Source organism: Canis lupus, chromosome 2 (assembly GCF_011100685.1).
Source record: "Canis lupus familiaris isolate Mischka breed German Shepherd chromosome 2, alternate assembly UU_Cfam_GSD_1.0, whole genome shotgun sequence".
In the NCBI taxonomy this organism is placed as follows: Eukaryota; Metazoa; Chordata; class Mammalia; order Carnivora; family Canidae; genus Canis; species Canis lupus.
In genome coordinates, this window is record NC_049223.1 from 19,026,930 (window position 1) to 19,054,767 (window position 27,838).

Genomic DNA, 27,838 nt, shown 5'->3' on the forward strand with positions numbered 1-27,838 from the left:
AAATTTTTCTTGTTTCTTGAGGTACATCTGTATTACTGTAAACTTCCTTCTTAGAACTGCTTTTGTTATGTTCCATAGATTTTTGAATGTTTCCATTTTGTATGTGTCAAGGTATTTTTGGATTTCCTTTTTGATAGCTTTGTTGACCTGTTGTTTCTTTAGTAACATATTTAGCTTCCAGTTATTTGGCTTTTTCCAGTTCTTTTCTTGTAATTGATTTCTTTTCTTTCTTTTTTTTTTTTTTTTTTGTATATTTTTAAATTGAACTTCGATTTGCGAGCATATAGTATAAATACCCAGTGCCCTTCCCATCAAGTGCCTCCTCAGGGCCCGTCACCCAGTCACCCGAACCCCCCGCCCACCACCCTTCCACCACCCCTTGTTCGTTTCCCAGAGTTAGGACTCTATCACGTTCTGTCACCCTCTCTGATATTTCCCACTCATTTTCTCTCCTTTCCCCTATAATCCTTTTCATTATTTTTTATATTCCCTGTATGAATGAAACCATATAATGTTTGTCCTTCTGATTGACTTACTTTACTCAGCATCCATACCCTCTAGTTCCATCCATGTCGAAGCAAATGGTGGGTATTTGTCATTTCTAATGGCTGAGTAATATTCCATTGTATACATAGACCACATCTTCTTTATCCATTTATCTTTCGGTGGACTCCAAGGCTCCTTCCACGGTTTGGCTATTGTGGACATTGCTGCTATAAACATTGGGGTGCAGGTGTCTCGGTTTTTCACTGCATCTGTATCTTTGGGGTAAATCCCCAGCAGTGCAATTGTTGGGTCGTAGGGCAGGTCTATTTTTAACTCTTTGAGGAACCTCCATACAGTTTTCCAGAGTGGCTGCACCAGTTCATATTCCCACCAACAGTGCAAGAGGGTTCCCCTTTCTCCACATCCTCTCCAACATTTGTTGTTTCCTGTCTTGTTAATTTTCACCATTCTCACTGGTGTGAGGTGGTATCTCATTGTGGTTTTGATTTGTATTTCCCTGATGGCCAGTGATGTGCAGCATTTTTCTCATGTGCTTGTTGGCCATGTGTGTGTCTTCTTTGGTGAAATTTCTGTTCATGTCTTTTGCCCGTTTCATGATTGGATTGTTTGTTTCTTTGCTATTGAGTTTAATAAGTTCTTTATAGATCTTGGATACTAGCCCTTTATCTGATATGTCATTTGCAGATATCTTTCCCCATTCTGTAGGTTGTCTTTTAGTTTTGTTGACTGTTTCTTTGGCTGCGCAGAAGCTTTTTATCTTGATTAAGTCCTAATAGTTCATTTTTGCTTTTGTTTCCCTTGCCTTCCTAGATATATCTTGCAAGAAGTTGCTGTGGCCAAGTTCAAAAAGGGTGTTGCCTGTGTTCTCTTCTAGGATTTTGATTTCCATCAAAATTGTCTCACATTTAGATCTTTCATCCATTTTGAGTTTATCTTTGTGTATGGTGTAAGAGAATGGTCTAATTTCATTCTTCTGCACGTGGCTGTCCAATTTTCCCAGCACCATTTACTGAAGAGACTGTCCTTTTTCCAGTGGATAGTCTTTCCTGCTTTGTTGAACATTAGTTGACCATAGATTGAGGGCCCATTTCTCAGTTCTGTATTCTCTTCCATTGATCTATGTGTCTGTTTTTGTGCTAGTACCACACTGTCTTGATGATCACACCTTTGTAGTACAACTTGAAATCCAGCACTGTGATGCCCCTGGCTTTGGTTGTCTTTTTCAATATTCCCCTGGCTATTTGGGGTCTTTTCTGATTCCACACAAATCTTAAGATTATTTGTTCCAACTCTCTGAAGAAAGTTCATGGTATTTTGATAGGGATTGCATTGAACGTGTAAATTGCCCTGGGTAGCATAGACATTTTCACAAAATTAATTCTTCCAATCCATGAGCATAGAATATTTTTCCATCCCTTTGTGTCTTCCTCAATTTCTTTCAGAAGTGTTCTGTAGTTTTTAGGGTATAGATCCTTTACCTCTTTAGTTAGGTTTATTCCTAGGTATCTTATGCTTTTGGGTGCAATTGTAAATGGGATTGACTCCTTAATTTCCCTTTCTTCAGTCTCGTTGTTAGTGTATAGAAATGCCACTGACTTCTGGGCACTGATTTTGTATCCTGCCACACTGCTGAATTGCTGTATGAGTTCTAGCAGTCTTGGGGTGGGGTCTTCTGGGTTTTCTAGGTACAGTATCATGTCATCTGTGAAGAGGGTAAGTTTGACAACTTCTTTGCCAATTTGAATGCCTTTTATTTCTTTTTGTTGTCTGATTGCTGAGGCTAGGACGTCCTGTACTATGATGAATAGCAGTGGTGAGAGTGGACATCCCTGTTGTGTTCCTGGTCTTAGGGGAAAGGCTCCCACTGTTTCCCCATTGAGAATGGTATTTGCTGTGGGTTTTTCATAGGTGGCTTTTAAGGTGCTGAGGAATGTTCCCTCTATCCCTACACTCTGAAGAGTTTTGATCAGGAATGAATGCTGTACTTTGTCAAATGCTTTCTCTGCATCTATTGAGAGGATCATATGGTTCTTGTTTTTTTCTCTTGTTGATATGATCTGTCACGTTGATTGTTTTACGAGTGTTGAACCAGCCTTGTGTCCCGGGGATAAATCCTACTTGGTCATGGTGAATAATTTTCTTAATGTACTGTTGGATCCTATTGGCCAGTATCTTGTTGAGAATTTTTGCATCCATGTTCATCAGGGATATTGGTCTGTAATTCTCCTTTTTGGTGGGGTCTTTGTCTGGTTTTGGAATTAAGGTGATGCTGGCCTCATAGAACGAATTTGGAAGTACTCCATCTCTTTCTATCTTTCCAAACAGCTTTAGGAGAATAGGTATGGTTTCTTCTTCTTTTTTTTTTTTTTTTAAGTTTTATTTATTTATGATAGTCACAGAGAGAGAAAGAGAGGCAGAGACATAGGCAGAGGGAGAAGCAGGCTCCATGCACCGGGAGCCCGACGTGGGATTCGATCCCGGGTCTCCAGGATCGCGCCCTGGGCCAAAGGCAGGCGCCGAACCACTGCGCCACCCAGGGATCCCTGGTTTCTTCTTTAAACGTTTGATAGAATTCCCCTGGGAAGCCATCTGGCCCCGGACTCTTGTGTCTTGGGAGGTTTTTGATGACTGCTTCAATTTCCTCCCTGGTTATTGGCCTGTTAAGGTTTTCTATTTCTTCCTGTTCCAGTTTTGGTAGTTTGTGGCTTTCCAGGAATGCGTCCATTTCTCCTAGATTGCCTAATTTATTGGCGTATAGCTGTTCATAATATGTTTTTAAAATCGTTTGTATTTCCTTGGTGTTGGTAATGATCTCTCCTTTCTCATTCATGATTTTATTGATTTGAGTCTTCTCTCTCTTCTTTTTAATAAGACTGGCTAATGGTTTATCTATCTTATTAATTCTTTCAAAGAACCAACTCCTGGTTTTGTTGATCTGTTCCACAGTTCTTCTGGTCTCGATTTCGTTGAGTTCTGCTCAAATCTTTATTAATAACTCTCTTCTTCTCCTGGGTGTAGGATCTATTTGCTGTTTTTTCTCTAGCTCCTTTATGTGTAAGGTTAGCTTTTGTATTTGAGTTCTTTCCAGTTTTTGAATGGATGCTTGTATTGCGATGTATTTCCCCCTTAGGACTGCTTTTGCTGCATCCCAAAGATTTTGAACGGTTGAATCTTCATTCTCACTAGTTTCCATGAATCTTTTTAATTCTTCCTTAATTTCCTGGTTGACCCTTTCATCTTTTAGCAGGATGGTCCTTAACCTCCACGTGTTTGAGGTCCTTCCAAACTTCTTGTTGTGATTTAGTTCTAATTTCAAGGCATTATGGTCTGAGAATATCCAGGGGACGATCCCAATCTTTTGGTATCGGTTCAGACCCGATTTGTGACCCAGTATGTGGTCTATTCTGGAGAAAGTTCCATGTGCACTTGAGAAGAATGTGTATTCAGTTGAGTTTGGATGTAAAGTTCTGTAGATATCTGTGAAATCCATCTGGTCCAGTGTATCATTGAAAGCTCTCGTTTCTTTGGAGATGTTGTGCTTAGAAGACCTATCGAGTATAGAAAGAGCTAGATTGAAGTCACCCAGTATAAGTGTATTTATTATCTAAGTATTTCTTCACTTTGGTTAATAATTGATTTATATATTTGGCAGCTCCCACATTCGGGGCATATATATTGAGGATTGTTAAGTCCTCTTGTTGGATAGATCCTTTAAGTATGATATAGTGTCCCTCTTCATCTCTCACTACAGTCTTCGGGGTAAATTTTTAGTTTATCTGATATAAGGATGGCTACCCCTGCTTTCTTTTGAGGACCATTCGAATGGTAAATGGTTCTCCAACCTTTTATTTTCAGACTGTAGGTGTCCTTCTGTCTAAAATGAGTCTCTTGTAGACAGCAAATAGATGGGTCCTGCTTTTTTATCCAGTCTGAAACCCTGCGCCTTTTGATGGGGTCATTAAGCCCGTTCACATTCAGAGTTACTATTGAGAGATATGAGTTTAGTGTCATCATGATATCTATTCAGTCCTTGTTTTTGTGGATTGTTCCACTGAACTTCTTCTTAAAGGGGAATTTTAAGAGTCCCCCTTAAAATTTCTTGCAGAGCTGGTTTGGAGGTCACATATTCTTTCAGTTGCTGCCTGTCTTGGAAGCTCTTTATCTCTCGTTCCATTTTGAATGAGAGCCTTGCTGGATAAAGTATCCTTGGTTGCATGTTCTTTTCATTTAGGACCCTGAATATATCCTGCCAGCCCTTTCTGGCCTGCAAGGTCTCTGTGGAGAGGTCTGCTGTTACCCTAATATTCCTCCCCATAAAAGTCAGGGATTTCTTGTCTCTTGCTGCTTTAAGGATCTTCTCTTTATCTTTGGAATTTGCAAGCTTCACTATTAAATGTTGAGGTGTTGAACGGTTTTTATTGATTTTAGGGGGGGATCTCTCTATTTCCTGGATCTGAATGCCTGTTTCCCTTCCCAGATTAGGAAAGTTTTCAGCTAGAATTTGTTCAAATACATATTCTGGCCCTCTGTCCCTTTCGGCGCCCTCGGGAACACCAATTAAACGTAAGTTTTTCTTCCTCAGGCTGTCGTTTTTTTCCCTTAATCTATCTTCATGGTCTTTTAATTGTTTGTCTCTTTTTTCCTCAGTTTCCCTCTTTGCTATCAACTTGTCTTCTATGTCACTCACTCGTTCTTCCACCTCGTTAACCCTCGTCGTTAGGACTTCTAGTTTGGATTGCATCTCATTCAATTGATTTTTAATTTCTGCCTGATTAGCTCTAAATTCTGCAGTCATGAAGTCTCTTGAGTCCTTTATGCTTTTTTCTAGAGCCACCAGTAGCTGTATAATAGTGCTTCTGAATTGGCTTTCTGACATTGAATTGTAATCCAGATTTTGTAACTCTGTGGGAGAGAGGACTGTTTCTGATTCTTTCTTTTGAGGTGAGGTTTTCCTTCTAGTCATTTTGCTCAGTGCAGAGTGGCCAAAAGCAAGTTGTATTGGGAAAAGGAGAAAAAGAGAGGAGAGAAAGAAGGAAAGAAAAGAGAGAAAAAAAAAAGGAAGAAAAAAAATAAAAAGAGAAAGAAAAAGAAAGAAAGGAAAAAAAAGGGGGTGGGGGAAGGAAACAAATCAAAAAGCAAAACAAAACAAAACAACAAAAACAAAAAAAGAAAAAAAGAACCTCGGGGGAGTATCTTCTGATTCTGTATACTTTAAGTCCCTTGGCTTCCCCTGGAAGTTGTCAGTCTAGCTGGTCTTCTGGGGGAGGGGCCTGTTGTGCTGATTTTCAGGTGTTAGCAGTTGGGGGAGCTGCTGTGCCCCTGCCTGGTGCAGGGCTCAGTGGGGGTTGTTTACCCCTTGAGGCCCCAGGAGCAACAGCCCCAGTGGCGGGGCCAGCTCTGGAAACCTGGATTCAGCTCCGGCAGGAACTCTGGAGCTCTCCGTCTGCAGGGCCTGGAGGCTCCAGGGCGGGGCCGCTGATATGCTCAGCTCGGGGCAGGAGCGTCCTCGTTGTCCTGGGCCCTCCCGGCCTCTGCCTGTCCCGGGGGGAGGCCGGATCCTGGGCTGTGTCCCGGCGCCCTGTGCTCCGGGGCCTGTGCTGTTGGATTCGCGCTCCCGCCCTGCAGCCCCCTCCGCGGAGCCGCCGCCCGAGCCACCCCCCCCCCCCCCCGAGCTGCTCCTGGAACCGCGCAGCCCCCTCCGCATGGAGCGTCTTCCTCTGCCCAAGCCCCTCCGAGCTGCTCCGGGTCCGCCAGGGTCCCGCCGTGCGCGCTGCAGCCCTTAGGGAGCTCGGCGCACTCTCCTGGGCACGCAGTTGCTCTGTTACTGTCCTGGGGAGCCCGAGGGCATCCCCTCCCTTCTGGGTCCTGCTCCAACTCCCTGCGAGCCCCTTTCCGCCCGGGAAGGTCGGTGCAGCTCCTGCTCCTTCGGGACGGGGCTCTCCTGTCCTGGGGACACTTGCCCCGGCCTCAGCCCGGCTCCTCGCGGGGCCCCTCCCCCTTGGAGGCCTTTTGTTTCTTTCTTTTTCCCCATCTTCCTACCTTGATAGAAGCGTGAACTCTTCTCACTGTAGCATTCCACCTGTTCTCTCTTTAAATCTCAGGCCGAATTCATAGATTTTCAGGATAATTTGAAGGTTTTCTAGGTAATTTGGTGGAGACAGGTGATTTGGAGACCCTACTCTTCCGCCGTCTTGCCCCTCCTCTGCACTCTATTTTAAAGTCTGTTTTGTCTGAGTATTGTTACCCATGCTTTTCTTTGCATTTGCATTTGCATAGAATATCTTTTTCCATCCTTTTTAGTCTGTGTGTGTCTCCAGGTCTTAAATGAATCTTTCGTTAGCAGCTTATCAATGGGCCATTAAAAAAATATCTATTCAGTCACTTTGTCTTTTGACTGGAGCATTTAGTTTATTTACATTTAAAGCAGTTTCTCATAGGTATGTACTTATTGCCATCTTGTTCATTGTTTTCTAATTGTTTTTCTAGTTCTGTTCCTTTTTCCTTTTCTTACTCTCCCTTTGTGATTTGATGACTTTCTTTAGCATTATGTTTGGATTCTTTTCTATTTATTTGTGTACCTAGTATAGGTTTTGGTTTGTGATTACGATGAGGTCTGTATGTAACACCCTGTGTATACACCTCATATATTTTAAGTTGATGGTTGTATAACTTTGAACACAGTCTAAAGCACAATGTTTTTTATACTTCCCTTCTAGATTTTATTTTTATTTCATTTTACATATAAAAATTTTGTGTACTCTTAACTAATTATTGCAGATATAGTTGATCTTACAACTTCTGTGTTTTACCATAAGCTTATAAGTGGTTGATGCACTGCTTTTATTATATGTTTGCTTTTACCAGTGAGATTTGTTCTTTCATCATTTTCTTAATTCTATTTATAGCCTTTTCTTTTCTGCTTAATGAAGTTCCTTTAACGTTTCTTGTAAAACTAGTTTAGTGGCAATGAAATCCTTTAACTTTTATTTTCGTATTATATACTCTTTACCTCCGTTTCAATTCTGAATGATAACCCTGTCAAGTATAATATTCTTAGTTACAGATTTTTTCCTTTCAGCACTGTGATCACATCATGTCACTTTCTTCTGGCCTGCAGAGTTGCTCCTGAAAAATCAGCTGAGGGCCTAATAAGCTTTCCTTTTTAACTTTTTTGCTTCTCTCTTGCAGCTCTTAAAATTCTCTCTTTACCTTTATTCATGACATTTTAATTATATGTCTTGGTCTGAGTCTCTTTGGGTTTATCTTGTTTGTGGCTGTCTCTGATACCTGGACCTGGATACCTGTTTCCTTTCCTAGGGAAGTTAGGGAAGTTTTCAGCTATTATTTCTTTAGATAACTTTCCTTTTTCTTTCTCACTGTTTCTTCTGGGACCCTTAAAATGGAATGTGTGTATGTACTTCTGTACTGAGAAGTCTCTTAAACTGTTCTGCTTATTTTTTTTTTCTTTTTCTTGGTCAGCTTGGGTGATTTCCAATATTCTCCTTTCTAGGTTACTGATCTGTTTTTTTGCATCCTCTGTTCTGCTGTTGATTCCCCTGAATGTATTTTTCATTTTAGTGATTGTATTCTTCAGCTCAGGATGATTCTTTTTTATATTTTCTGTCTTAAAGTTTTCACTGTAGTGTTCCTTTTTCTCCAGAGTTTTATGGTTTTCTTTATGACCATTATTTTTAACTCTTTATGAGATAGATTGCTTATCTTCCTTTGTGCAGTTCTTTTTCTAAGATTTTGTCTTATTCTTTCATTTGGAACATATTCCTCTGCCTCCTCATTTTGTCTATCTCTTGACTGTTTCCCTGAATTAGGTTGATCACTTACATCTCCCTGTCTTGGAGAGAGGCCTTACACAGAAGACGTCATGTTGGGCACAGAAGTGTAATCTCCCTCATTACCAGAATCAGGATTTCCTAGGATATCCCCTTTGGGGGCTGTCTGTGCTCTTCTGTTACCCCTGGACCGTCACTGTTCTGGGCATGCTGTTTAGGAGTTTGCTCCCCCTGTGGCTGGCTGTGAGGCCACTGATGGGTGTGGTTGGGATCCCTGCCCCAAGTGGCAGCCACTTTGGCTGGGTCATTGGTTCAGACAGAGGCCATTTGCTGGATGGGTGTAGCAGGTCGGGAACCATTTTGAAAGGGCATCTACAGGGGCAGGTGGGTTGGGTGGGGCTGGTCTGTAGGGAATGCCAAAGCAGAGTAAATTGTTCTAGTTAGGTAGATGGGTAGTATCAGAAATGGTGCCCAACAGTGCTGGGCCAGTTTGGCAGGTGGGTAAGAAAAATAGCAATCACCAGTGCTTCCATTTCTTCAAGAAAGTTCCTTTAAATTTTTTTTTTAATTTTTATTTATTTGTGATAGTCAGAGAGAGAGAGAATAAGGCAGAGACACAGGCAGAAGGAGAAGCAGGCTCCATGCACCAGGAGCCCCACGTGGGATTCGATCCCAGGTCTCCAGGATCGCGCCCTGGGCCAAAGGCAGGTGCCAAACCGCTGCGCCACCCAGGGATCCCAAGAAAGTTCCTTTAGATCCCTGTTTCTCCAGGATACCCCATAAAATTAGTCATAAGTCTTCACATTTGGCCCAGGTACTTTTCCAACTGCTGCTCCTCTGGATCTTGGAGCGAGTGGGTCTGTGTGTGGCTCATTTAAGACCCATGTCTCCAGCTCTCCCATAGTTAAGTTCTCCTGATTTGCAAAGCCAGACATTAAGGGGACCTGTTTTCCTAGTGCAGATGCCCAGAGAGGGGGTGTCTGATGTGGATCTTGAACTTCTCACTCCTCAGGGAGGATCTGTCTGTGATAGTCCTGTGCCAGGGCTGTGGGTCCCAACCAGACCGAGTCCCTGCCTCTCCCTCCATTCTTGATATGGCTTTTTCCTTATATCATTAGCTATGGGTTGGCTGTTGTCATAATCTTCATGTCATTCTCAGAGTTGCTCTGTATTTGTTGGAGAAATGTTATTGGAAGCAGAGAACTACTGCCCAACTAGAGAAATGAGGAATCAGAGAGAGGTTTCTACCATTGACCCTAGGAAGGAGAAAAATACCTCTGCCCTACCTACCTGTTTATTTGTATGGATAGAGGTGAAAGTCGAGAATGCACCATGTTGTCTGAAAAGAAAACCATGCACATTTAATACTGTCCATGTCTTCATTTTTAAAAAGTTTTTGTTTAAATTCCAGTTAACACACAGTATAATATTAGTTTCAGGTGTACAATATAGTGATTTAGCACTTCCATACACCGCTCAGTGCTGATCATGACAAGTGCATTCCTTAACCCTTGTCACCTGTTTCACCCATCCCCCCTTCTCCCCCCAGTAACCATCAGTTTGTTCTCTAGAGTCAAGAGTCTGTTTCTTGGTTTGCTTCTCTTTTTTTCCCCTTTGCTGGTTTGTTTTGTTTCTTAAATTCCACATATTATTGAGATTGTATGGTATTTGTTGTTCTCTGACTTACTGTATTTAGCATTATATTCTCTAGATCCATCTGTCATTCCAAATGGGAAAAATTTCATTCTTTTTTATCTCTGAGTAATATTCCGTTATATATATGTACATGTGTATTTTATATATATGTGTGTGTGTATGTATACTACACATCTTTATTCATTCATCAGTTGGTGGACATTTGGCCTGTTTCCATAATTTGGCTATTATAGATAATGCTGCTATAACCATCAGGGTACATTTATCCCTTTGAATTAATGGAATTTTTTTTTTTTTTTTGTATTTTCGAGTAAATACCTAGAAATGCAATTGCTGGATCACAGAGTAATTCTATCTTTAACTTCTTAAGAAACCTCCATACTGTTATCCAGAGTGGTTGAACCAGTTTGCATTCCCACAAACAGTGCAGGAGGGTTCCCCTTTCTCCACATCCTTGCCAACACCTATTATTTCTTGTGTTGTTGATTTTAGCCATTCTTCATTTTGGTAAAAAATGAACTTATGGATTAAACCTCTTTTTTTTATCTTTTGGATGTCTTAGAATGTTGGACAGTTGGCCTCTTGTTGATATGTGTTGGCTTTATCTGGCCAATAAAAACCAGAGTGAGAATTAATCAGCTTTTTCAGGGCACCTGGGTGGCTCAGTTGGTTAAGCGGCTGCCTTTGGCTCAGGTCATGGTCTTGGGGTCTGAGGATCAAGCCCCGCATTGGGCTCTCCTCCACTCAGCAGGGAGTCTGCTTCTCCCTCTCTCCATCTGTGCTCGCTCTCTCTCAAATAAATGAATAATTTTTTTTTTAAAGAATTAATCAGCTTTTAGTCTGGAAACAACTTTTAAAGGGGTGTCTTACTGACTTGCTCTGAATCCATGGCAAGGTTACTTCATCTCCTTGTAACTCATTTTTCTGATCTACAATTGGGAGGGAGGTGGTTGATAGGAGTACTACTCTGCATGGTCACTGTGAGGAATGGATAAGGTGATAAAGTTCCTTTTTTAGTGCTAGACATGTCTTACGCATTTGGGAAACATTTTTGTTATTACCTTATTTTAACAGTTTTGATTATAGTGAATGGCTATAAAGTGCCCAGCAGAGCACATTGATGTACTAGGCATTACATAAATACTAGTTCATTCGTATATTTTATTTTTGTTTCACAGAATCAAATAATTTAATTCAGCCTTTCATTTTCAAGATGAGAAGTTGTGTGCTCCAGAACATTCCAGTGATTTTCTCAGGATCTCATGGGATTGTGATCTGAATCTCAAACTGCTTAAATCTGGATATTCTTTGCTTTGAGTTGCTTTATATAACTGTCATATTTTATTCAAATAGAATTAAGTCTTCCATTCAGGTTTATACTTCTTATGATGACTGGAATTTCCACCATCTTGAAAAGAATGCTCCATCCAGGGGTGAACATTATTTTCCTAGTTTGGAAAGAAGAAGCTCAAGTTGGAATCTGGAAAACTCATTTGTAGTCTCATTTCTGACTCTAGTTGTCTGTAGAGCTTCAGAAAAACCACTTTACTGCTCTGCGCCATAGTTTCCTTATCTATAAAATGAGAGAGGCTTCAGTGTTTTGATTTCTAGGATTCTATAACTGATTTCTAAAAATATGCCTTTTTGCATATTAAACACATAGCATAGTTTATGCTGGAAAAGCAAAACAAAAGATGGTAGGTAGGTAGGTGGATACAGAATAAAATTGAGTCTGGACCTTGAAGATTTTACTAGGCCTGAAAAAACTTTCAAGCATTTCCCTTCTCATGGGAGTTTCAAATCAGCTTCTCTCCTGTATATGGCACTTATATTTCGTAATGTGTCAGAGTGTTTTATTGCACGCCCTGATTATTGCAGACTAATCTTGTTGAGGGCAGTAACTGTGTCTCACTCATACTCTATCCCTGTCCCATTGCTTCCGTTCAGTCTCGCAAAACAGCCCTAACTATGCGTTTGTCAGTACTGTCCTCCTTGCACCTCAGGAGTGATTGACTGCGTGCCACAGGTGGATGGCTCTATTTTTCTCTCTGATTCTCTTGGGCATCTTCACAGATATCATTTTTCTTGGTCTTTTTTCCTGAGGGGGAAACTGTGATGTGATACATTTGAACAGGAATGATGTGGGCTGCACGTTTTTAATAAGCAGTAGGTTGGGTCTGGTACCTTTTGACTTAATGTTTTGGTGGGCACAGTAACCCAGCCAGTGACCAGCTCATGGGGTTCTCAGTACATGTGAATTCTCTGCTCTTACTTATGTATCAGAAGAGGTATCCCATTTGTTTCAGCGGTCACATAAATTAAATTGCTTTCCATTGAATGAAAGAGCAGGTAATTATGGTTATTAGACTCATCTGCAAATAGTATAATTTAGTCAAACTGATTTCGAAAACTTGCTACTACAGAGTTTTTAACTCACTGCAATAATTAGTTGTGAAGTAAAGGAAAGCTTTCATATCATGGTGACTTTCTTTAAATTATGAACAATTTCGAAAGAAAAAATGTTTTTATGATTCTGGGTGTGTTGATGAATATGATATTTGTATTGTATCTTAGTATCGAACATTTTATTTTCTGTCTTCATGTTGATATATTGGCAAAAGCTGCATATTTAAGAAGATCTGAATCTATGTCTTAATACCAAGGGTGAAATAATTTCAGCCATGCGACACAGGCAGGCATTTTAATCATGCATCATGGAGATGCAAAACCCAAATTGTTGGTCAGCATTGCTTTTGGATGCTGACATCTGGATGGCTTCCCCATCCCTGTGGAGTCTCTGAATCAGGGTTATTTAGGGCTGTGGCTGTTGCTAGCCTACTGGGGAGCCAGAGTGGAAAAACCATTTGAACCATCCTATACTTCAAGTTCAAATCAATTCTTCTTTTTGGTCTATAACTTTGGGAGGAACTGAATTAGTAGAGGGTACTGTTTGTGATGTAGTCCATCGTTGCCCAGAATTTGACTCATGCGCTTGGAGTTGCCAAACAAGGCAGCCCTCCTTGAACATCCAGAGGTATAGTGGTTCTTCTAACGCGACAATCTTTGCTACCACAAGAACTGGTGGAAAGGGGTAAACCGTTTGCCTTCTGTTGGTAATGGTGTTTCTCTGCTTGCATTTGGGGCTTGGTCTATGAAATGAACTGGAAGTTACAGTCCAGTTTCTGTGACCAGTTACACAACCTTTGCTTTGGTGCTCAGAGATCGCCAGTTCTGACCTATGGCAAGATTACAGACACCTTCATGTCCTGTGTCATGTTGTGTGTTTTCAGACCTCGTTCTTCTTGGTTCACTTTGGCTGTGTTTCTCCCTCCCCACCCCCCCCCCCCAGATGGAAATGTCATTCTGCAAAGCTAGAACTTTTTTTTTTTTTTTACCTTCTCTGAAGTGCTACCAGAGGAATCATTTGCTTTCTCATTTGCCAAATAGGAAATGGTAGAGACAGTTTCCAGGGTGCCACATCATCGTGATAGATTAGGTTATTTTGAAAAACAAGTCTATAATGTCATCTTAGGGCGCTGTGGATCTCATCATGCATTTTTTTTTTCTTATGTTGCCTACTTTATGCCGAAAAGGAGGACAAAACCCGAGCTGATTTTAAATAATATCTGCTTCTGTGTGTTATCTAGAAATGATGATTCGTTTTTGTAGGGATGTTTAGTTAGTCCTTTGAGTTCTCTGGATTTATTCCATTAAAATACTGGCTGCCCCCTGCAGTCCTGTACTTTGTGTGTTTTCCTTCTGTTTGTTCAGGGAAGCCTGGAATTGCCTCCATAACTTCTCGTTTCCAGGTCCTGCAGGTCTAGCAGTACTGTATGGTGTACCCTCTGCCCCTGAGGCATTTTTGGATGTGTCACTGCATAATAAGTAACGTCTACTGAAGTACCATTACCCTTTCTGATACACTTCTCTTGCGTTCATGGTTCTTTCATACTTTGTGTTTTGGCATTTTCGTGCATGTTCTGTGTTCCCTAAATGAGTGACCATGTAGTTTCCCATTCAAACCAGGACATTTTTGAGAGGGACATTCCACATAATCCAAGATTTTCCCAGGCTCCCCGGGATGTACAGTAGATATTACTTCATAGAGAATTTCCAGGGTAGAGCCTCTTGGCATTCTGAGTGTGGTGAGTGCCCAAATGAGTCCTTGATTATGTTTCTCGTGAAATGATTCAACTGGCCAGTTCCCCAGTTCCTTCTTTCAGCATTTTCCTGCTGATTCCCTTCTTGGCTGGAGAACAAACAGTCATAAATCATGTGTTACAGTGCCAGCAACCTCACCCTGTCCTTCCCCGACCAACACCTCCTGTCCAACAGTTTTGTTTCCCACTCTTCATTCTGGCCTGAAACAGTGTTCACCCAGTGACCCTTTCTAAAGACAGAGGCAGAATGATGGCCAAGGCCCTGTAACCTTTAACTGTGTGTGTCAACACACTTCTGAGTTCTCTGGTTGATTTTTGAAATATATTCTATTTGGAAAATGCCTACGCAAAGCATAGTTTAATATTGCTTTAGGAATTTTAATAACGGTTTGTTCACACTGTTCTGGTGCTGCTCATTCCTGACAGTTTCTGGTGCTGCTCGTTCTTGAAAGTATGTTATTCACATGCTGGAAGATCTCCCAGTGTGTGATGAAGGTTTGCAAGGCGGGTCAGTGGGTACAGCTTGCTTCCATTCTCCCCAACATGTTTGACCATGGCAGCTTTTGTGCTTTTAAATAATCCATTTCTATTTTGGTAGGCACTTTCTCCCTTCTTTTTTAACAGCACGGTTTCCATACAAGACTCACAATGAACTCACCATTGCCAAGTGGAGGGGAGTGGCGGGTTTTATAAATATGATTGTCGCAACTCAGTCTCTGCCTGTACTAGGCTTTGTGATTGATTCTGTGATTTCTGATTTTGTCCAACTGAACTGCCCTCCCCGCAGACCCAGCCTGGACTCCTTTGTTGCCCTAAATATTTTCTCAAAGATCTTTTATTAACTTTTTCTTTACTGCTCTAATTTTTCTGCCTCTTACCTACTTTATCATGTAGCTCTGTAACAATAGTGAGAAAGAAAAATACATTCTGGTGGTGTTATCAGGTGAAGCAACAGCTGTGTTTCTCTTTATTCAAACAGAAAAAGAACTTTAAACTTTGTCACTTTCTCTCCTGCTAAATGCTTGCTGAAGGGAACACAAGGAAATGATGGAAAATAACTGGCTTTCCCTAATTAAATCTTTCATCGTGCATGGTAGCTGGAAGAGAGAACAAAAAAAAAAAATTGTTCTAATGAGTTAGTTGTGATATTTTAGGAAGAATTAAGGCAGAGCTGGGAGGATTGTTCATTTTCTCTTGTCATCAGGATTGATTTCTGTGACGCTCTGATGGAGGTCTGTGCCAGTGTGTGAGGCTGCTTGTTGTCTGCCACTTTCAGTTTGCTCCATTTGTTGGTTGTAAAACCCCTGATTAGCTGGCACTTGGGCACCTGGAATTTAGATTGCATTTCCCTGCCTCGCTTGCAGAGAGGCCTCATTGTATTCTAAAATTGTGATCCATTGATTGCAAGTACAAGTACCATGTGCAGCTTCTTGGAACTATCCTGAAGGAGGAAGCCTTCTTTTTTCAGTCTTCTTGAGAGAAATGCAGATGTGATGGCTAAACTCAGGCAGCCATCTTGAAGCATGAAGTAGGAGCCATGTAATGGGGATGGTTGAGCAACAAAGATATCAGAAGCCTCTGGATCACCTGTGTGTGAGTGAGAGACAGACTTTTATTGTGTGCACCTCTGTTACTTGTTGCTTGCTCTCACATGAAAGGGACCATAATCTTTACACATCTGTGAACCTTTTTCATCTGGTTTGGTATGAGGGTAGCTCTTTGAGATATTCCCCCCCCATATCAGACTGTATTCTTCAGAGATAAAGGAATGCTTAGTTGGTGGACAAGGAATCTTAACTCTTACAAATAAAAATGTGTAAGATGTTGTACAGTGTTTAAAATCTTAAACATCATGTGAGAAGCCACCATTGCGACTCTGTCAGAAACCACAAGAATGCTCTCCTCCTTCCCCATTGCTTTGCGCTTCACCTTCCCTAACAGTTCAGTCCTTAGGCCGGTGAGTGGGACAGAAAAGGAGAGATGGTCAGGGTTGGGAGGGCCTGGTGGTCTAGAATGGTGGAATGGGACCCGAGTGGAGTGAGTTGAGCATCTGTGCAGGTTGGGGAACCTGGCCAGGTCCAGCCCAAGCAGGACGAGAAGGGTGTGTCCATGGAGGGGCGGGTGAGCAGGGTAGTCTGAGCAGTATGAAGGTGTCCCAGCTGGAGGGAGGGGTGTGTGTGTGTGTGGGAGATTGGTTACCACATTGATTCTAAAGCTGGGTAGTTGAAAGGACTCAAGTTCCACAGAGCCTGCGCGCTTAAGGAGTTAACAAAGGCATAGGATCTGGCTTAGCAGGCATAGGAAAGCATGGGTGAGCTTTGGGGGCATCAGAGGCTCAGTGGGGCTGCTCCCCAGAGTCATTTCTCAGTTGCTCAGGACATGTTTATTCTCCAGGTTATGAACTATCAAGATTGTATAAGGAATCTGGGTTTCAGAATAGCCTGGGCAAAAATGTCCACCAGTGTTTTTTATGCCCAACTGGTCGTGTACCTCATAGCTAGGTGTAAGCCGTCAGTCTACACATCCCTAACCAGTGTAAAACACTCTGACCCTGGAGATTTCCTGGATGTATTCAACTTTAAGCTGAACATCACACATCTCTAGCTAGCTTCCTCATCTTGATCATGACCAAGAATGAGTACCGAACTTCCAGGTGCCCCTGCAAAGAAGCATAGAGCTATCTCGGTCTAGCTGTAAGAGAACTCTATTTCATGCAGTTATATATAGGGTTATTGATTACATAGTAAGTAGGTTAGAGATAATGGGAGCCAGAATTTTCACTGTTAGAGAGGGGAATTACAAACACAGAGAGGAAAGAAACTGGAGTGAACTGTGTGATGTTGTATTAGAGTTGGATATATTGTTGTGAGCTCAGAGTTTTCAATAATATAGTGAAATCAGTATAGTGTGTGTGTGTGTGTGTGTGTGTGTATTCTCAAGCTCTGTCCACTGAAAGGAGCTGAGAATACTGAGCCCCAAATAGCAATGAACACATCTGGTGCTCAGATTTTGTCTTATAAATACCATTTTCCACAAAAAGGAACCAGAGCTCATTAGAGAAATGGTGATTTCAGGGCTGTGGCTGAAAAAGGACAAGATGAGCTTGAATATCTTGTGCCAGAAAGTGGGGAGGTGTTCAGGGAGCAGTGGGGACCTGTCAGAGGGATAGCATCCGGCTTGGATGGGCTCCCTCTGGCCAGACCGGACAATTTGAACACCAGCATAAATAATAACAGTAGATAATAATCCACTGACTAAAATAGGAAACCACTAAGCAATACAGATATAAGGAAAGAAATTGCAATTTCTCAACAGCAACACTGTTGACATTTTGGACCTGATGATCCTGAGTAGCTAAAGCTATGTTTTGCCCAGCTATTCTTACAGAAGCACCAGACTGTTTCTGGGGTTTGGAGATAGTTGCAGAGGAGTGAGTGGGCTGCGTCCTGCATTGTAGGATGTGAGGCAGCATCCCTGGCGCCTGCCCCCAGGATGCCTCTGCTCTGGACCAGTGCCGTCTAATACATACAGTGTGAGCCACATAGGAGAGTTTTGGTTCTTAGTGGCCATCATTGTTAGACTCAAAAATGTTTCCAGACATTGCCAAATGTATCGAGAGGGTAAAGGTTGCCCTGGGTGGGGATCATGAGACACTTGGCACAGGATCTTTACATAGCTCTGAAATACCCTTCCTTTCTTAACCCCCCTTCTCCCCAAGTGCTTATTAATTACAAAAGGGAAAAGAAGAAATTTGCAGTGGAGAAGCCTGGCAGACATAAACGATCAAGGGAAGATCGTCAGTGACAAGACAAACCGAACTTGTCTGCCACCTGATAGGATGCATTGAGAAGAGCGCCGCATTTTCTTGACATTCCTTCCAAAGATGCTTTTTTTTTTTAAAAAAAGATTTTATTTATTTATTCATGAGAGACACGGAGAGAAAGGCAGAGACACAGGCAGACGGAGAAGCAGGCTCTGCATGGGGAGCCCGATGTGGGACTTGATCCCAGGACCCTGGGATCGTGACACGAGCCAAAGGCAGATGCTCAACCACTGAGCCACCCAGGTGCCCACTCCCAACGATGCTTAACCTCAGTCTAATCGTGAATAAACAAATTGACAAATCTGCATGGAGGTCATAATATAGAATATTTTGGCCTGCAGGCAGGCTTCACAGTTACCAAGGTCATGAAAGTCAAGGAAAGAGAAATGCAGACAAGAGGTGACCTAAGAGATCCACTAGCTGCATGTAATGCGGTTCTGAACCGGTTTGTTTTTTTTCTAAAAGAAATGCTTGGGACATTCAGTAAAACTGGGGTGAGGGCTGTGAGGATTAGGTGGTAGTGATGTATGTTGGGAAGCTTTTGGCTTGGGTGACTGTGCTGTGGTTCTGTTGTGGGATGCCATCCTCAGAATACCCTGAGTTTATGGGGCATCAGGCCAGCAGCATGATCTCTAATGGTTGAGGGCAGGAAAACAGGTCTCTGTACTGCATTTTGAATTTTCTATAACTTTGTGATGGTTGGGGGGAAAAGAAAAGAAACCTACTCAAAAGTAATGGTCAGGAGTGATACACTCATTTTCTTCCCAGCTCACTGGGGTCCAACATGAAGATCCTTCTTGAGAAAAAATTTTGTCTTCTCACTTCTTAGGGAAAAAACTGCTGCATTAATATAATGTTCTTAGAGAAAGAATATTAGAAAAATGTCAGAATCTGTTCAATATGTAAAATAGATATTTGAAACATATTGTTTGAAACGATATGCTGATCATTCTGTGAAGTTTTAGAACCCAAAAAGGGAGACCGGTCACTTTTTTCTCAGACTTTTTTTTTTCTCTTGTGGATCTATGTATATTTTCTTTCTTTAGAGTTGGAAAAACCATCTTTTAAGCAAGCCTGATCTTGTGCAACTTAAACCTCCATGATATTGTTTGAAACTGGTGAGCAATCTGCAGGTGCTTTGAAATATCAACCAAAATTATTTTAGAGGAAAATTCTTCTCTTTTAGTCACTCAGTAGCATGTAAAAGAATTTCTGGGCTGCCAGTGGACGACGCAGGTGAAGCAGTGTGCTGCCTGTTCATGTGATGTGGGCTTTTCTGTCTTCATATGATGTTCTTCTGGTGCAGGTGAGGCATCAGGCCTCTCCACATCCCAGGCCACTTCTGACGGGGACACCTTAATTGAGATGGATCGCTCAGGCTAGGCCAGCGGAGCAGGTCACAGAGCAAAGCTAACTGGCCCTTGTCATATTTGATCCTGCGACATTAATCTCATTAGCTCTAACTTGCTGTGCTAATTGCATAACTTTTCTTAATTTGGCTTAACATTTAACAGATAGTGTTACATGAAACCTTGCTTCTATTTTTGTGAGCGGTAACACTTCAACCTGTGAAGATAATTTAACACTTTACCTTGTAGGAGTGTGGGGATAATTTGGGTACACTTACTGACTGTGTGTGTGTTTTTTTTTTTTCTTTTTCTTTTACAGTCTCCTTATCCCACATCACACAACTGGTCCTCAGCCACAACAAGCTAACAAGTGAGTTAACTTTACCGTTTGTTACAGTTTCTGACTTTTAGGTAATATGGTGATGCTGCTGAGTCTTTTGTTTCCTTTAAAGATGCTAATGACCGATGTTATGTGGGGAAAACCTAGAATGACTTTTGGTGACAGTACAATACATGAGCATATTGTCCTGTATTTTGTACTTTGCTCTGTTTTGAAGATTCTTTCCTCACGTATGTAAGCTGCAGAATGAACGTGATATTGCTTCTCAGGAAATGGTTCCTTTCGGGGGTGGTAAGGGCTCCATTCACCTGAACTACCAGGTGATTCACTAGTGTTTCATGGTAAACAAATAAAACAAAACAAAACTTACTAAAGAATATTGGGAGTAAGCGTTCTTGGCTTTCTCTGTACTTCCTCCTCAAAAGGAGAATATTTAACTGTTGTTATACTTCACTGATTGATGGGGGGGGGAGCCCTACAAAACTGTGTAAGTTATATAAATCTGCACCTGCATTTTTCACATTTTTTGATTCTGGCTCCCAAGAAGACTTCTCTGTGGTGTGGGTGGTGTCACGGCATGGTTAACATATAGAATTGATAGCTGTTTTTATGAAAATACCTCGTGTGAGTGATAATGGGCCATCTGATTCTTAGAGCTGTGACTTTAAAGATTTTAATAACAGGGACTCACTCTCCTTTCTTATTCCTAATTGACTGTCACTTCTTTGTGCTTGCCATATTTCCTGCAGACTTGAATGATTTTCTAATCATGTGGCAAGAATTTGTTAGGGAGCTTTCTGAGTCCCATGAAATTGAGCTGAATGTCATGTTGAGGGATTTGTCTCGTAAATTTATGTGTGTATGTGCATTATATACAGCTTGAGGCAATGTCACAGAGCTGCTGATTATTGAGAATTAAGAGGGCAGTTAGGGCCTCTGGCGTGCAGGAAACAGGCAGATTTAGTTCATTCTTAGCAAAAAGCACATATTTGTAAGACCAAGGCAGAGTGGCACGATTGTCACATTTGCATAACGGTGATTACAGAAGCTGAAAGGAAGGGCTCCAAGTCACATGTGATCATTTTTGTAGCAGGTAATATGCTGCCAGTTTCATGGTTTTCATAGCAAATGATCCTATGGTCCACTGAGACCGTAGTCCCAATATAGAGGAGATTTGTAGTTTGTCTTGAAAGCCAGACAGCATAATCCCTGAATTCCCCGAGATTTTGTGATCAGAAGTTCCTGAAACTGTTGCACAGTTCATGAAAATACTTAATTGCCAAGCTTCCCATGGTTAGATTTGCATCATCAGTAGAGCAAAAAAAGCAAAAACAAGAAGCAAAACCTGCTGTATTCCTATTACATCATTAATCGCTCTGTTCTTTAAAAAAAAAAAAATATATATATATGTAATATTTCAAACTTTTCAACTGTAGTTTATTTCTTTTTACGTGTCCACAAAGATAGAAATCTTAGGGTTGAGTGGATCAGTTTCTTTCTCCAGGCATATAATACTAGATTAATTTAGAGTGGCATAAAAATTGAGTTAAACTGTATCTGCTATTGTTAAAGAGGTTGACTGTGAATGGATTTAAACTTCAAATTTCTCTCTTCCCTGTTTTTTTTCTTTTTCTTTATTTTTCCATTTGAGACACTCTTGACCTAATCCAGTAAACTCTAATTAATCGTCTTGGTAAGTTCTGTTTCAAGCCATGGTGAGTAGTGTCAGTGACATTCGATCTGTTCCACTAAGGTCAAATTAGCATCTTTTACTATTTTTCTGGCATTTAAATGAATGACTTCGCTATGGTTTTTCAAGTATTTATAGTAAATATGTCCATTTGATGGAAATATAAATATGCATTAAATGTAAGTGGCTGAGCACACCCTCCTGTCACTTTGTATTGTAATCAGTGTCTTTCACTTCCTGTGGCTTTTAATAAGGCCTGGCTGACAATGCTGCATTAAAACCAGTGGCACTCAGAAGATAAACCCCTCAGCCCTGTTTTATCTTGCAAAAGTATTTGTGTTTTTCTCATAGTCTGCCAATTACACTGTTGTTTGACGTTTCCACTTGTGTACTTACTGAACGAATGACTAGCGGGCTCAGACGGGGACCTTGATTTGGGGACACCATGTGACTACACATGGAACCAGTATCTGCAGAGCCATTGGGACCATGTGTCAACGATTGGACTTCCTTTCCCTGCTGGTGGTTTTGATGTGGGCCAGTCCTCTCAACATACGAGGAGTAGTTTGAGGCTACAGGAAGTCGGAAGTGGGCAGATGACCCTAAATTCCCCCAAGATTTTGTGAGCAGAAATTCTTAAAGCTTTCTTTATTGGAGTTCATAAAAAATATTTCAAAATTATCAAGCCAGTTGCTAGTAGGCGTTCATCATAACGTAGAGCAGCACCATTTAAATTTAAACCTGGAGTTCCTGGGCAGCTCAGGTGGTTAAACATGTGCCTTCAGCTCAGGTCATGATCATAGGGTCCTAGGATCATGTCCTGCGTGGGGCTGTCTGCTCACCGTGAGCCTGCTCCTCCCTCTCTCTGCCCCTCCCTCTGCTTGTGCTCTCTTGTTCTCTCTCTCAAATAAATAAATAAAATCTTTAAAAAATAAAAATAAATAAATTTAAACCCCAATTTAAATTGAGTCAGTGTGGATGGGTTTTGGTAGAGTTGGAGTGGGGGGAATCGCTCTGCCTGTAACAGCTTTCCTAGATGCACACATCTTCTTGATGTATTTAGACGGAAGGCAGAGCACAGAGTGAATCTTTTCCTTCTTCCTTTTTGCTCTGATGTGGCGGTGCCAGCTGGCAACCTGGCAAAGGTGCTTTCTGACTCAGGGGGAGTGGTTTCAGAGTGAAGATGAGGCTCCTCTGCCGGGGCTGTCCCTTCTGAAACAGCATTCGCTCTGCAAGAACACACAGGTGGTGGAAGGTATGATTTGCTGGACTTTGAGAACCTGCCCCGATCCCTAGGCTCCTGTCTCAGAGACCCTTAATGCCAATGCGGCATGTCCTTGTCCTACTGCTCTCTCACCTGCTCTCTCCAAATCTGAAGTTTTCTTGAAAGAAAATGAGGCCATTTGTTTCTTATTTTTCTTTAACATCTACTGCTGAGCACAGAGTGGCTTCCTAGGAATTGTCTGTATCAGGCAATCATGGTTGATAGAAGGGAGCAGTAGATGATGGGGAGGTCCTGAGAGGAAGCTCCTGGCCTGAGGTGAAGCGGTCTGTGTAGAAACTGGACTTTGGGGATTAACTGGTATAAGGACTTGAGTGGAAAAGGCCACCACACACTTCTGTTTCCTACTCATGGGCTCACATCATACATGCTGGACTGTGAGCTGTAGCTCTAAAGAGGGATTACCTTCTGTCCTCAGAACTGATGTCTATGTCAAGTTCCTTGTCTGGGGACCCTTTCCTAGTGAGGACTGATGTGCCAGGGTGGCACTCCTCAGGTACATCTGAGAGTCCACAGTTGGGAAAGCTGGTGTCAGGATGAACCATGGTTTCTTCTGCACCCCCCAGCAACCCTTATGGGCTTGGCTGAGTCTCACTTCTCCATGAAGCCTCCTTTAGTGCTGATAGGTGTGACAGCTTCTGGGCCTGTTCCTCTTCCACTTAAAGTGAGTTTCATCTATTTAAGGTCTCAAATTATTTACTGATTGCTTCATACAATTCATTGCATTGTAATTTCTTTGAGGTGAGGAGCCCTGTCTGAAGCTATTTTGCATCCCTCCCCTGCAAAACTTCCAAGAGCATGTTGAACGTCAGTTGGGCCCTCAGTTAAGACAGGTTGATTAGTGAATTGGCAGGTGATGAGTTGTGCTCACTCAGAGCAGACGGAGATGACATACCCAGGGGCTTGCTTGCTCTCAGTGTTTTGAAAGAAGGGAACATAGCAGGGATTTCAGACTTTTCCTGTGTGTCTGCCCCCATTCCAATGCTTGCCTTTGTGATTACTCTGCCTTTTAAGACCGTGTTTGCTGAGTCCTTTCACTTGACTCCGTCAGCTTGTACCTGGCTTTTATGGTGGTTTGGGGGTGTCAGCTTTGTAAATGTTTTTCTACTTGTTTTCAGTTTTCAGCATTTCATTTTGAGACAGTCATTTTAAGGCTTTTCCACTAGAGGTCACTGTTGAGACACATATTTTTTTTCCCAGGGTTGGTTGGTTTTTTTTTTCCCCCCTCTTAAAGATGAAAAACCGAATTTGTGTTACCAGATTAAATTTTTTGCAAGCTATTCTGCTCTGTCCAGTAGGGCATGTTGCTGTTGCCATTTATATGGTGCAGTTTGCCATAATTAAGGTAGATCCCTCTATGAGGATATATGTTGTTTTCCTGTTTTGCTCCTATAATTATTATTCTGTCTCACATACTTTTTTTTAGTATTTATTATGGCTACTTTCTCAAGTTAGGCAGGTTTCTTCTTTACCTTGGAAGACTCTTACTGCCCTCTGTATTTTGTATTGGGTATATGTGAGATTTTATTCTTGTGGAAGAAAGTTGAAAAGATATGTGTGTAACCAGATTTTAATTGAAAAATGACCATGTAAAACTCAGGCAAATGTGCATTTTGTGCATACTTATATGGATTCTTCTACTAAATGCCACTGTGTAAGGAAGGATACTCTGCTTATGAAATGAATTGCACTGTGAGTCGGTGACAAAACAGTTTCTGGGCATTATTTTTTAATGTGAAACTTTTCTTAATTTTAATAGTATTTTTTTTAAGATTTTATTTATTTATTTATTCATTCATGATAGACATAGAGAGAGAGAGGGGCAGAGACACAGGCAGAGGGAGAAGCAGGCTCCATGCGGGGAGCCCGATGCGGGACTCGATCCAGGGACCCCGGGATCACGCCCCGGGCCAAAGGCAGGCACCAAACCGCTGAGCTACCCAGGGATCCCCCTTTTCTTAATTTTAAAAACAATTTTATTTTCACAGCAAAACCCCCATACAGATATTGCCAGCACCTTGAATGTGACATTAGTGTTTTTCCTTTTGTGACCCATGCATTCTGAGGGTTTTGTGCAAGAAATACGAAGGATATCGTTTTGCTTTCTGAAAACACAAAGTGGCCACCTCTTTGTAAACCTTTCTTAGGTGGGGGTCTCTGAATGTGATTGTTTTATACTTTTTTTTACTTTGAACTATGATATAAAACCTTTTCTTGAGGATTTAGGGGTTGTGCCTGTAGTTTGAGGCCTTAATGTGACCATATCTTGTCATTTAATGTATCGGAAATGGCTAGTCGGGCAGTAAACCTAAGTTTTATGGCAAAATGTGTTTTATTTTTTGTAACAGACTGTTTCCTATTAGTTATAGCTTATGTATGAATTTGAAATTATAGTGAACAAGAAATGCTAGGGTTTTATTAGCAATTTCAAAAATTTATCAAAGATAATGTTCTAAATACATAGAAGTTAATTAACTATAATGTTTTAAAATTTTATGTAGATGTATATATTGATAGAATATTGACCATAAATGTTGTTATAAATGAATTAAGGAGCATGTTCCACATGAAAATATGACATTCTCAAAATATGCAGATCTGATTATAATGAAGAAAATTAAGCAGATTTTTTAATAAAGTATAACATATTAAACCCCTTTTTATAGAGCTCATAGACTGTTGAGATGAATGAGAAAAATAAACTGTTCTAACTTATAAGAATGACCTTCAGCGGTGCTCAACACCTTTCTGTTCTAAAGTCTAGTCCTTCTTTCATAGATTATTTGTCATGCCTTATGCAAAAGTTCCTGTGCATGGCTTGTATGAAATTAAACTGAGGGGAAATATGCAAAATAAATCGTCTCTGTGTCATGAATTTATCTTGTGACAATGTCAAAACAACTTGCTGTTTGCATTTTAAAAGAGTATAAATGTATTTATAATACAGAGGCTTTGATCAATAGCTTATTTTTTTTAATTAGGGCACATTTATCAGTTTGTTACTATGCCATCATTTGAAAGATTGGATTTGAAAAACTATATACGTAGTATTTTTGAGTCTGGCAGCTATTAATTAGACAGTATCTATCATATGGTACTAGTGGTTAGGTTACCATAAAAAAATTTACCCGCAGTTGGGAGTTTGTTGTTATTTTGGTTTTAGTAAGTAAACCTGCTAGATCATCACATGGAAGCATCTGTTGGCCCCATAGTCCAGAACCAGTAGGGTCCAAGGGCATTGGGTGAAGTTGGAGAAGCTGTCTCATGATGCTCAGATACTTAGCTCAGAGACTCTGGCCCACTGATCCAGCACTATCAACCAAAATGTACCTATTCTGGAATCTCTTTTCTTGGAGTCTTGCTCTACACTAAGAGGAAGCTAGCTAAATTAATGTATTAATTCTTCCACAGTATTTTTTATTATTTTTATTTTATTTTATTTTATTTTTTTATTTTATTTATTTTATTTAGAGAGGGAAGGAGAGAGATATGGAGGAAAGGGGAGAGTGACAGGGGGAGAGAGCATCTTAAGCAGACTCCATGCCCAACATGAAGCCAGATGCAGGGTTCAATCACATGAGTCTGAGATCATGACCTGAGCTGAAATTGAGAGTGGGTCACCTAACTGACTGCTCCACCAGGGGTCGGGAGCCCCCTACAGTATGTTTTTAAACAGAACAACTTTAGTTATAAGAATTTCAGAATGGTGGCAGGCTATGGAGAAAATGATGTGGGGGCAGTTTGACCCTGTCCCTTTCTAAATCATAATTAGCCCCTGAAGGGAAGTTGATCTTGAATATAGAATAATACAGTTCTCAAACAGAATTGATTTAGTTGCAAAAATGTGTATACAAATCATCTATTCACTATTTCTTCTGAGCAACGTGTGTGGTGTAGGTGTGTATATGGGTGTAGGTACGTGAGTGTACTGTGGATTAGAGTGGGAGATGATATTCTAAGAGGTGCAATTCCTTGGCACGTGCATCCTTTTAGAGAAGTCCTTCACATTTCATAACAAACCAACCTTTTTTTAAGGGGGTGCAACTGTTTCAGTGATCCCTAGAAAAATGCACATAGGTTTTGTGGATCCACAAAAACTATCCACGAGTTCTTTAGGGGTGCATGTAACTCAGATTTAGAAATCGTGGAGCAGAGGGTAGATAACAGTATATTTGGTGTGTAGATATACTGATGCTATTTCATAGAGATATCGGCTGGAAATTTGTACAAAACTTTAAAATGATGATTCTCATTATGTGAAATTCACTCTTGATAGCATTTAAAAATATTCAAAAGCTCCATCTACGTTAAGCTGCTAAAATGTATATTTTGTTCAATAAGAATTTGTCATCTTGAGTGGAATGCGTACATATATATATATATATATATATATATATATATATATAGTTAACCTTAAATATAAAACTTCCCATTATTTTACCAACAAAAAAATGGGTTTATTTGGGAATAGCTGAGAATTGCAGCTTGGGACAGGCAAGCTGTAGCAAAACCATAGGCAAGTCAGAAGAATAAAAGCCTGTGGAGGAGAGAGGGAATTTGGGCATGTTGTCTTAAACAGAAATCTCCTTGGAGTAAACTGGGAGCTGGAAGTATGGTGGCTTTTCATTAGCGGACTTGTGACTGTCTCTCATTGGCTGGGCTGTCGCCAGGGGGAAGATCGTAAAGTATCTATGGGCAAGGTCAGTCTCTTCCTGTTGAGTCTGCAGTTGACCATCAGTAGTAGAGCATGAGAGCTCCGCCTGCCAGCCTCCCAAATCCATTTTAATGAGGTTTCCCTTTACTAATTTTTACGGTATACACATATTTCAGTTTCCATGAAACCTATGAGAATGCCTTTTTCCCATTTCAGTTTTTCTTTTCTTTGCCAGTTAGCTTAATAAGACAAAACACCACTGTGATGCAAGTGACCCACCACTACTTAACAGATTCATCTACCTCCTTCGTAGTTGTTTTTCATTCTGAACCTTGTCTAATTTTTTTGCTGTGCCTTTAGCCTTTTTCTCCTGCCTGTGTATACTCTTTAATAATGAGCTGATTCTTATCTGCAGTGCTTGCCCCTCTTCAGATCTTGCTTATCCTTCAGAAAGTTGAGATGAATTCTCCTCTTTCCCTACAAAGCCCGCCTGTCCCACCACCTGTTCTATATGGGAGAGTATTAGGGCTGTCCATGGTTTATTAGCCTCTGAAGTGCCAACCTTCTGTATATGATGACTTGAGTGTGAA

The 27,838-nt window shown here is 41.0% G+C and overlaps 1 protein-coding gene across 6 annotated transcripts in view; it reads left to right on the top strand.

Annotated features, from left to right (window-relative positions):
- RSU1 (Ras suppressor protein 1) overlaps nucleotides 1-27,838 on the top strand; it is a 249,259-nt gene that overhangs the window by 18,741 nt on the left and 202,680 nt on the right. For 5 of the 6 annotated variants that reach the window (XR_005355280.1, XM_038530008.1, XM_038530009.1 and 2 more), the window contains one exon: nucleotides 19,602-19,652. The exons of the other annotated variant lie outside the window; for it this stretch is intronic. Coding sequence is in view for 4 of the 5 variants with exons in the window: in XM_038530008.1 (XP_038385936.1) it covers nucleotides 19,602-19,652 (51 nt within the window). In the remaining variant the exon portion in view is untranslated. The remainder of the gene's footprint in view (nucleotides 1-19,601; nucleotides 19,653-27,838) is intronic. 6 annotated transcript variants of the gene reach the window in all.